We start from the raw sequence: 11113 nt of genomic DNA on the forward strand, positions 1-11113 counted from the left end.
AAAGGAACTTCTTACACCACCTATTTCCCTATTTTGCCCCGAAAAGTTTCGGGTTAAAACTCCACTGAGTCAAAGCTTGAGTAATCCACTGAGCTTTGTACCTTGAGGTAAAGGAGTGGAAAGAAAAAGGAGGATAACACAGGTAGCTTCCAGGTTTGGAAAAAGTTGGGAGGAGTTAGGTCTAGTGGTTGTTCGAGTTAGTGAATGGAGATGTATTACACCATGTAAAAAAGGCTAGTCCCCCCCAAAATACACCTAGTATAAAATGAAAATAAAGTCCAAACTCAAGTATCATCGAATATTTTTCATCAGTTTTTAAAGACATGTATGTTATTTGTAGGTTGGACTATTAATCCATTTTGAATTCCAAAAGTCTGTGCTTCATACTCAAGCCTCTAAATTCAAACTGCCAGGTTTAACAGTTCCAGGAATCGATACCATATAGCAAACCTTTTCCCATATCCCCATTAGCACGCGCGCGCACACACACACATACACACACATACAAAGGCAGGGAGGGACAGGGGCTTGCCTGACATTCACAACTTACCCCAGTACCAAAAAAGAAAATACAATGATTAAACTCCACCACAGGCAATTAAAAATCCCAACTTTCCACAAAGCTTCCCTAAACCAAACAGAATCCCTTCATTTCCACCTTAACGAAGAAAGTAATCTGGGATTAAAGTCGGGTATTGAGCAGGATATTTAAAATAAAAGGAGACGGAGGAATTTAACTGAAACTACAGAGGCAAAGTAACACAAATGTGGGTTGCAAAGGTGGGAGAGCAACCGAGGAAGGGACAGGAGAAGAGGCTACTGGAGCAAACGAAGTGGGAATCATCACTTGAAGGGAAGCAGCCCTCAGGGTTGCTGAGAAAAAGGGATTCGGGTTGGAGCCAGCAGGCGTTTACGGAAACCCGAAGAAGGCTAATGGGAAACAATGGGACGGTGAGGCCGGGAGCAAGCGGGAGACGCTCGGAAAAAGGCAACCAGGGTGGGATGAAAGGGAGGCTGCAGTACACGGAGTAAGCAGGGAGGTGAGAGGCCAGGTGGCGAGGCACGTTGGAGCACCGTGGCGCACCGTCAGTGAAGCTCGGGTCCCCTAGGAACCCGGAGGGGAGTGGCTTGTCAGGGATTTTTAGACAGGGAACGGAAACCGTGAAGGCAGGTGTAATGGAAGGAAAATACAGCTGGAACGAGCTCAGGACCCACCGTGCCAGACAAGACGCAGGGAGGGAAAAGGCAGCTAAAGGAGGGGTAAGAAAAGAGATGGAAACACATGGGCCGCGGCACAGCCGTCGGCTTCACTCACAGTCCAGGTGCTTTTTCTTGGGGCCCATGATCTCGTGGGTCGTGGCCTTGCATACTGTCTTGGATACGGCGGAGCCGGTGACACTGTGCTGGGCGGCGGTGATACGGTCCGTCAAGCTCTGTCCGGACATCTCTGCGGCTTTTCCGCCACCCTTCCCGTTCCGCAGCCGGCGGGGACTGGGACCCCAAGTGCCGGAGGACCCCCACCCCCCACCGCACCCCTACCCTCACCGGCTCCTTCTCCGCCCGCCGGCCTGGGGCGGGGCTCAAGGCCGCGCGCTGCCACCCAGGCCGGAAAGAACAGGCTCGTGTCACCCGCGGGGTCAGGCACGGTGCCGGGCGCTCCCCTTCCCCCCGCCTCACTTCAGCCCACCCCTTCCCTGGTCAGCTGGAGCCGGGCAGAGTAAGAGGGACAAGCAGCTGCAGGAAAATGGCGGCGCCAGGCTCCACCTCGGAGCTTTCCGGGCTGCCCCGGGTCACGTGACTGGAGCACTGCCCCTCCTCCTCCCGCCCCTTTTCCTTCTCCTTCCTTTTAGACGCCCGCCCTCCCTCCCTCGCTCAGCGAGGGAAGAGCGGGGCGGTGCCCGCGTGTAACGTGCTGGAACCCGCCCGGCGGGCGCAACAAGAGGGCCGCCCGAGGCGGGGGGCGGGGAGTGCGGGGCGGGCCGCGTCACGTGATACTCTTGCCAACAGGTCGCCAGAAGCTGAGTCCGCTGGGGTCACAGAGAGGGGGCGGGGCGGGGGAGGTACGTCGAGTTCTGTGCCCTAGGGGACGGCCACTCCCCTTTCCCACCGCACTTCGAGGTTGCCGTAATGCCTCTGGTCGAAACCAATATCACGACAAAGCGGAGGTGCAGCTGTCTTCGTAGCACCCCGGGAGGCAGGAGCTGTCAGACTTCTGGTTTCCCAGGCTTCCCTAGCATAATCAGGAATATGTTTAGGAATGCATTTCCCACCCCCACCCCCACCCGGCCATCCTCCTGCCTAAGGAAAAAGGAAATGGACTTAAGTGGGCCCATTTTCTGAGCCTGCCCCCAGGCCTCTCCCTATTGTGGAACTATAGAAGCCCTCCCTGCTCACTAACAACTCCAAGAGGGTTGGGATTTTTTCCCCATTTTTCTTGGGCGGCTTGGAAATGTCACCTGTTTTTGTCCCTGAAAACTCGACACGTTGCTGCCTGTCTAAATTTAGATACTAACCAGCCATTATTCTTTCTCTAGGGCGTCAAACAGGACAGGAAACACATAGTTTCACTGGAATTTGGAAAAGGAAGAAGTTGGATGATGTCAACCAGAGATTAGCTTGAACCCTGTAAGGTTAACTGATGGCGGTGATTAAAGATCCAGACCATGGAAGGAAGTGAGAAGTCCCATTCAAAAACAGGCATCACTACCTGCCATCTCCCCTGGTTTATTTAATCTTTCTCCCCTTTTCTCTCGTATAAACCACATTTTTCAGGGAAAGAAGACATTGACACGACCCTGGAGACATTTTAGAGGAATTACTACATCCTATGAATTTTCTGTGAAATACAGATCTATTTCACAAAGAGTTTTAAAATGTTATTAGGGCCCCACATTTAACCCAGGTTTGGGAATGTTTTAAAATCTATATGAATGTTAAATTACCACAACATTCCTATGTAATCCTGCTAGTTTCAAATGAAATGCTAACATACTCAGAAAGTCTGTGTACACCATCTGCCAGCCAAATCTAGATACGGTGCTTCAATCTGGTGACTCTCAAAAGAGGCAAAGCTAATAGATAGTTAACGTTTTATGTATCATATCGTGAATTTTGTTGTATCCTCCCATTCTCTTGTCCCTCCCCTTTTTTTTCCATTATGGCTGGTGAAATTCTGCAACACCATGCTTTTGCCAAGAACATACAGTTCTTAAACCAGCAGGCTTTGTCTTAGTCAAGCCAGCCCTAAATTTCACAAAATTGTAATGATTTCCTTCAGTGCATCTGCAGTCCATCTGTGGTTTAGTGTCCAGTTTGCTGCCCTGTTTCTATCTAGCAATGGAATTATCCAATTCTCAAGACATGGTAGACATCCTTGCTACTTTTCTATGGTTTCCACTAAATAGGTTACAATTGGACTGAGCCTCTCCACTGGTAAACCCTCTGATGAGGGATGTATGATGTTTAACTATCAATAGCTAAATATTTCATTCTTAGGGAAAGTGCTGGTTGAATGAATGAATGAAAACATTTGAAATTCACCCATTTGGAAACACCAAACCTCTCATTTGATAAAATCTGCTCACTTTTTCACACTTACATTATGTCCATTCCATAATTGTCTGGAGCATCATCCTCATTTCAATATCTTATTAATTCTTACACTGTATTTCAAAAATATGTACTGCACACCAACAATGCATCAAGCATTACTCTAGGTGCTAAATACTGTTCTAATGGTGAAGCTATCAATGCTTTGGGATTTAGTTCCTTTTTTAAAATTGTATTTATTAATTTTAGAGAAAGAGGAATAGAGAGAGAGTTGGAGAGAAACCAGTTTGTTCCTCTTATTTATGCATTGATTGGTTGATTCTTGTATGTGCCCTGACAGGGCATCAAACCTGCAACCTTGGCATATCGGGAGGATGCTTTAACCAACTAAGGTTCCCAGGCAGGGCTCTAATCAGCTCTTAACTTTGACCCCCATCTTGAAGCTTATTTGTTTTCATTATAAATGAACAGAACCAAAAGCAGAAGGAAAAACTTGAATAGCACATAATATTTCCTAGATTCTCCAAATTTAAAAGTATGATTCCCAAATTAAAATGGAAAGGGGGGATAGCAGTTTTTTGAATGGCTTCTATGTATTGGAAACACTACATACATAAAGTTTTTCCTATAATTTTCCCATTGCTATAACTCTGAAAGTATTATGCCTATTTAATATGAGGAAAAAGGTAAGTTTTAGAAGTTAAGTCTTAGAAGTCCCAGAATCCCACAGATATTAAAGTGTCAGAAGCAAGATTTAAAAACTCATTTCTTTCTGATACGTTCTTTACCTATACCCTTTAGGCAAGACCCATAGCAACCACGAATATAGGATAAATTCGTCCAACAAATATTTCTTGCTCGCAAACTCAAATGCTAGGCATTACTAGATGCTAAAGTATAATAACGTGTGAGACAAACATGGTCTCTGTTCTCAAAGTTCTTACAATATTTTAATTGGCAACAGATGAGAAGAAAATATGCTGAACACCTGATGAACCTTTATAATGTCTATGGCTTAAAAGAGAGTGAGCAACAAAAAAAATGTGGAAAAGAGGATTGACCAAAATTTTTACTCCTTATTACTTCACTCTTCCCCCTTTCCCAATTCCAATGAGCCCTCAGCTCCCTATCCCCATTCTTCTTAGACATTAGAGTCATTGAAATTATAATGTTTTGACATTCTGCTAGCTATGTTAATATGAACACCTGGCAAACCCTTCCTCCCTCAACTTTCTATGTTTATATTTCCTGATGCTGCCACATCAGTTAAAGATCATAATCTTATATAACCTTACCAAAAAGTAAGGACATTTCTTTGACTGTTAGCTGAGCTCTCTTGCTAGAACCTCAAAGCAAGTACTCCACTTCCAACTGTGGGGTCCTTATTTAGGTTATTACTCACCTTGTGCTTAGCACATTACATGCCTACCTCAGTTAAACCCTAAAATTAGTTCAAGACCTTAAGTGGCAGACACAGCTCTGTGTTCACCAAACTGTTTCCTTTTCTTCTGAGCACACACTATAGTTCCCAGCCTCCTTTGTAATGAATCGAGATCATGTGACTGATTTCTATCCAACAGAATATGGACAGAAATGATGAAAGCGATTTAAAGTTTGGCCCACAGAACATGTAAAAACTCCTACATGTGGTGAACATTCTCTTTTTCCCCCCTATCTACCTGCTGAATGAAGACTTCAAGGAACTCAGAAGAGCTTAAAACCACAAGATGGAAGAACCCTGAGGCCCCAAATAAATCCTTGGAGGAATGCTGCCCAGAATTGCATGACCAGAAAAGCCTGTGTTGGATTTGACTTTTTTAAATTAAATTGTGCCTCTTAAATTAGCTACCATGCTTAATATACTTCTTTTCTCCCCATTTTACTGATGGGGAAATTGAGGCTCAAGAAAAGTGTAGTGCCTTGCTTAAATTTACTTAGCTATTAGGTTGGGAAGCTAGAATTAGATCTCGAATCTGTTTGATTTTAGAACGTAGGCTCTCATGGCTTAAGTGGCTCATGACACTAGTTCATGTACTTTTACCTTGTCATAAACTTCTGTATGGCCTTAAATACACACTGCTCCACCTAGCATGCTGAAAAGAAATAATCAGGGTAACCTCCAAGTTCTCTCACATATATTTGGCTCTCTTCTTATCCTTAACACACTCTCACCACACTTTCAGGAATTTTCCAATTTTCAATGCCACTTTTGATTTTATAATTGCAATGTGTATTTGGACATTTTATACTTGTTTAGAGATGATATGTAGCCTAGCTGTTAAATATAATCCATGCCTTAAAAGGAAAGATTAATCAAATCTTAACCCTGAATCATCATTAAAAACTAATTATGAAGTGGAATGAAAGTGGGATGCCACTTCCAGTGAAGATGGCAGCCTAGGCAGACGTGGCTCTCCTCTTCATACAACCACCACAAAATTACAACTAAAATATAGAACAACCATCACTCAGAACTGACAGAAATCGAGTTGAATGGAAGTCTGATAACTATGGAATTAAAGAAACCATATCCATCCAAACTGAGCCAGAAGACGGGTGTCATATCTGAGATTCTATCAAGTTGGCTAACACTGACTCACCTTGGAGATCCCCAGAGCTTCTGGCCCACCCAACTTGGCTTACCCAAGCTGCTTTTACATATGAATGGCTGATCTTGGCTCATGCTTCACAACTTCCTAAATCCTCTCAATTAAGAAGCAGTTGGGCTCCGTAAGCCCTAGGCCCAGAACTAGCAGACTAGACTCATAGAAATCTCTAAGCCCATCACGAGTTGCAGCCATCTCAGATTGTTTTATAACTCAGGCAGGGTGGCCCTAGACAAAACAGGTGGTGCTGATCTTGGCCTGCACCGCTTGGGAAACCCCAGGACCAGCACACCCAGAAAACAGCTTCGGAGCATGTTGGAGAACCACTACCTGCCATTGCATAGCTGATCCTCCACAGAGGGAGGAGGTTGGTGGTAAGTGGTCGCAGCCAATCCCTACAGTTGACTGGCATGGGTAAATCCCTCCCATTGATCTGCCAACAGCAACTAAAACTCAACTATAAGAGGAGGGTGTACACAGCCCACACAAAGGGTGCACCTCAAGTACCCATTTTAGGTGATAGGGGAGGCTATGCCACCGGACCCTACAGGACACCTACTACATTAGGCCACACTACCAAGACACAAAATCAAAGCGGCTCTACCTAATACACAGAAACAAACACAGGGAGGCTGCCAAAATGAGGACACACAGAAACATGGCCCAAATGAAGGGACAGATCAAAACTCCAGAAAAAGAGCTAAATGAAATGGAGGTAAGCAATCTATCAGCTGCAGAGTTCAAAACACTGGTTATGAGGACAGGATGCTCAAAGAACTTAGTGAGGAGCTTAACAGCATAAAAAGATCCAGTTGGAAATGAAGGATACACTAATTGAAACAAAGAACAATTTACAGGGAAACAATAGTAGACTGGATGAAGCCAAGAATCAAATCAATGATTTGGAACATAAGAAAGAAAAAAATAATCATAACAATAAAAAGAAAAGAATCCAAAAAAGTGAGGATAGTGTAAGCAACCTCTGGGACAACTTTAAGCAATACAACATTTGCATCATAGGGGTGCCAGAAGGAGAAGGAAAAGAGCAAGAAAGTGGAAATCCATTGGAAAAAATAATGAAAGTAAAGTTCCCTAATTTGGTGAAGGAAATAGACATGCAAGTCCAGAAAGCACAGAGAGTCCCAAACAAGATGGACACAAAGAGGGCCACCCCAATATACATCATAATTAAAATGTCAAAGTTTAAAGATAAAGAGATTGGAGGATGGAGTGAGAGAATGGGTGAGAAAGGAGGGGATTAAGAAGTAACAATATGTAATTACAGAATATCCATGCGATGTAAAATACTGTATAGGAAAAGGAGTAGCGGAAGAACTCACACACATGGCCCATGGACATGAATGAGGGTGGGGGATGGCCTGAGGGAGTAGGTGGTGCTGGATGGAAGGGAGCAAATGGGGAAAAATCAGGACAACTATAATAGCATAATCAATAAACTATAATTTTTTAAAAAGTAGGATACCTGAGCCATTAAGATATCTGAGGTCCATTCTTCTCTGTAACCTTTAGAGGCTGAATCAATTAATTATTAAAACATGCACCACTGAACTAAAATAAGATCAGAATTTTAATGATGTCGGGAAAGTCAGAGATGCAATATGGCTCCAGCAGTCAAGACAGCTGGGAAATGTTGACCTCTCTGTTTAACCTTCTGTGACTGTTTAACTTTCTGTAGCCTCAGGCTTGGCTGACTACCCAGAAAGCCAGAATGCTGCCCCAAGATAAATGTCATGCCCCCAGCAAGGAGGATAATGAGTGTATAGAGTGTGGATAACCGCCCGATCTTATCTGCTAACTTAGAAATGCATTGTTCTTTCTGGTGGTCTATATACCCAGCATATGGTTTTACTATTAAACCCACATAAAAGAGAGACCCAGTCCTGGGAGAGTGTGGATTGCTTTCTGGTGGACCTGGGAGAAAGCAGCTGCTTTGCCCAGATATGTAAGTTTATCCTATTAAAGTCCTTATGAATTTAAATGAGGCTACATGTCAGTTCTTCGTAATCAATCCTGAATTTAGATTTTGGGGGTTTTCCCCCCAAAAATGTTAATGTTAAAATAAGGATATTGAATTTTGACCAATAAGTATTAGTAATATAAAGAAGATTCATGAATTCATTTGAAGTGATGGGAAAAGTACCAGATCTGGAACTAGATACACTTAGGTTAAAAATTCTATGAAAGTTATTTAGATTCCTCTCATATAATTTCATACAGATTTATTGTCAGCGTTAAAATAATGTACATGAAAAACTAGTATAATGCTTGACACACAGTTGTCACTCAAATAAAATCAGTCAACAAACATTTACTCAGAATTACTGTGGGCAAAGCATTCTGTTAGATTCTCAGGATACAGAGATTAGTTAGACAAAATATTAACACAATGTATTAAGTAATACGATCAAGGTATGCATAGAGTGCTATAAGAATAGAAAAAAAGACACCTGCTTCTTGTTAGAGGAATCAATAAAGGATTCTCAGAGGTAGTGACACATAAGCTGAATCTTGAAGGATAATTAGGAATTGTGGGGGAACCAGGGAGAAGTTATTCCAGGCAGAGGAAAACCATGCATGCAAAAGAAGTCATTTGAGAACTACAGATAGTTTTATATGGCTCACACAGTGTGTACAAGGTTTTCATTTATTCTTTCCATCAGCAAGTAGTTAATGAGCACCTATGTGTGCTAGATAGTACTCTAGGTCCCAAAAACTATCAGTGAACAAAATGAATAAGTATTCTGCCTTCTTGAATGGAGCCTCTATTCAAGCAGGGCATATTGGATAAAAAATAAATAAATATGAAACGAATGCAGAAAGTGATGAGTGCTATGAAGAAAAATTAAACATGATGAAAGAAATCAAGAATGACAGGGAAGAGAACTTTAAATTGAATGACAAACGAAAGCCTTGCTAAGGAGCTGACATGTGTCTTGAGTGGATTGTGGGATTTGGCAATGCAAATATAGGAAGAAGATCATTTTGCATAAAGGAAACGATAAGTAGAATGTCTCTCAAGAAGGAATAAGGTTAGTCTGTTTGCAAAACACTAAGGCCAGTGTGGCAAGAAAAATGAATAAAGAAGACAAAGAGACTGGAGATGATCTCAGAGATATGGGTTTAAGGCATGTTGAGGAGTCTAGATAATATCCATAGTTGGATGCCCCATGTAAATAGAACACTAGCTCTAGATCCTTGGAACAAGCTGATGACTGCATGAAGTAGGCTATTCCCTACCAAGACCCCACAGATTGCCATGTTCTTCTTTGTATGAGTATCTCCTTGGCTTTGCTTCTTTACCCTCTTGGCTATTTTCTTCCCCCTCATCTGGATTAAGATTATAGGTTATTAATGGACATCCTTGTCTTTTACTCACAGTATTCCCAAAACCTATGTCCTTGACAATAACCAGATATAGGACAAATTCTTCATGTACTGGTAAGATTAAACAAACCCTACTCAAATGAAAGGGGAAAAATGTTGGTTAAATAAGGGGGATCCAAGTAGATTATGTCGCATGCTTACTTTATCCAGTTTTTTTTAATTTAGGAAAGTAGCTTCGAAATGTCTTTCAAACTCTAATAAGTGTTTTCTTAGTGTCTACATTGCAGTTACCATATATGTGATCTTCAGAATCTTAGATGATGCTGCACAGCCACTGCTGTGTGACTTATAAATGATCACCCACCAAAAAGAACAAGAAGGCCTAAGACTTAACAGAGGTCCATATGGCTGCCATGAAAAACTAAATATATGATTGCAGTTTATCAAATAGCAATACAGATCTGGATTGATCAGTTCCCCAGAAAAATAATGGTCTTTCTTCCAGCTTAGGCTAAATATTGACCAGAAGAAGGGGGACTGAGAAATAAAGCAAAAACTGTAATGATTTATAAAATTAAATGAAGCAAAAACTGTAATGATTTATAAAATTAAATGAAGCAAAAACTAAAATGATCAACTGCACCATCCCATGATATGGACTACAAACTATTTAAGCTCTTATTGTCTTAACGCAGCTTGTTTAGACTATATGGTACAAGATAAGACCACAAATTAACTAATTTAACTGTAATTCTGCATAGACTCAAGTGTTCTAGTAATTCTCCTAGTGTACAAATTCTAATCAATCCATGCCCAGGCTACTAACATTCACTATTAAGGCCCCTTCCCTTCTGGAGCTTTCAAGTCTAAAATAGGGTAAGAGAACAAATTTCTGTTGAGTAAGTCACTATATTGGTGACAATTTTGTTACAGCAGCAATAGGAAACTAATGCAGTGAGCTTTGGCAGGCATTTGGATTTTATTCTGAGTGAAATGAAGAGTCATCAGATGTTTTAAACAGAGGAATGGCATGATATCAGAAAAAAATATTTTTATGTACATTGTTGTCGTTGTATGAAGAATGGCTTTAGACCAAAAGAGCAGTCAGTGATACTCACTTGGATGACTTGAAGTCATGGGCGTGAAAAACAGAAGATAAATTTGGATGTATATTTTAATGTGGTATCGATGGAATGTGCTGCTGGATTGAATAGTAGGGAGTAGAATCTTGGGATAGTGGCTCAAGGGAAAGAGATTGTACAAGGAGGACTCCTAGGGTTTGGCTTGAACAACTGGGTGAATGCAGAATAGGGGCAGCTGAAGTTGGGAGATAGTGGCTAGGTTGTGAAAAACCTAGTCTGCCATGTTACCAAGTCTGGATATTGTCCTGAAGGCAATGGGAGTGCCTTGAAAAGGCTCTAAGTACAGGAATGTCATAAAGGACTAACTGATCTTAGTGGTCCCTTTTTCTAAATTAAATTAATATATGTGTTAAAAGATGTCCCAGACCCCTAAACCATTATTTTCTTTCTTCATTCCTCTACCTGTATAATGTTTTGGTTTTAATTTAATTAAGCCTTGTTATAAGTTATCAAGAAAGTTCTGATCAGCTA

The 11113-nt window shown here is 41.8% G+C and overlaps 1 protein-coding gene and 1 long non-coding RNA gene across 13 annotated transcripts in view; one reads left to right on the forward strand and one right to left on the reverse strand.

The window, feature by feature from the left end:
* The window catches only part of PICALM (phosphatidylinositol binding clathrin assembly protein), a 124741-nt gene extending 122954 nt beyond the window's left edge, over positions 1-1787 (reverse strand). For 3 of the 12 annotated variants that reach the window (XM_037167617.2, XM_037167616.2, XM_037167615.2), the window contains exon 1: positions 1316-1787. In XM_037167617.2, coding sequence (XP_037023512.2) covers positions 1316-1445 — 130 coding nt within the window. In that variant the 5' untranslated portion in view covers positions 1446-1787. The remainder of the gene's footprint in view (positions 1-1315) is intronic. The other 9 variants (XM_037167632.2, XM_037167619.2, XM_037167618.2 and 6 more) reach the window with 4 other exon arrangements.
* LOC119065547 (uncharacterized) lies at positions 1079-5376 on the forward strand. Its single transcript, XR_005085610.2, has 3 exons — positions 1079-1260; positions 2535-2625; positions 5242-5376. It is a non-coding gene; the product is annotated as an uncharacterized LOC119065547 (long non-coding RNA).
* Positions 5377-11113: the final 5737 nt, after the last annotated feature.

Source organism: Artibeus jamaicensis, unplaced genomic scaffold, assembly GCF_021234435.1.
Source record: "Artibeus jamaicensis isolate MK-2021 breed Jamaican fruit bat unplaced genomic scaffold, CSHL_Jam_final contig_64, whole genome shotgun sequence".
NCBI lineage: Eukaryota > Metazoa > Chordata > Mammalia > Chiroptera > Phyllostomidae > Artibeus > Artibeus jamaicensis.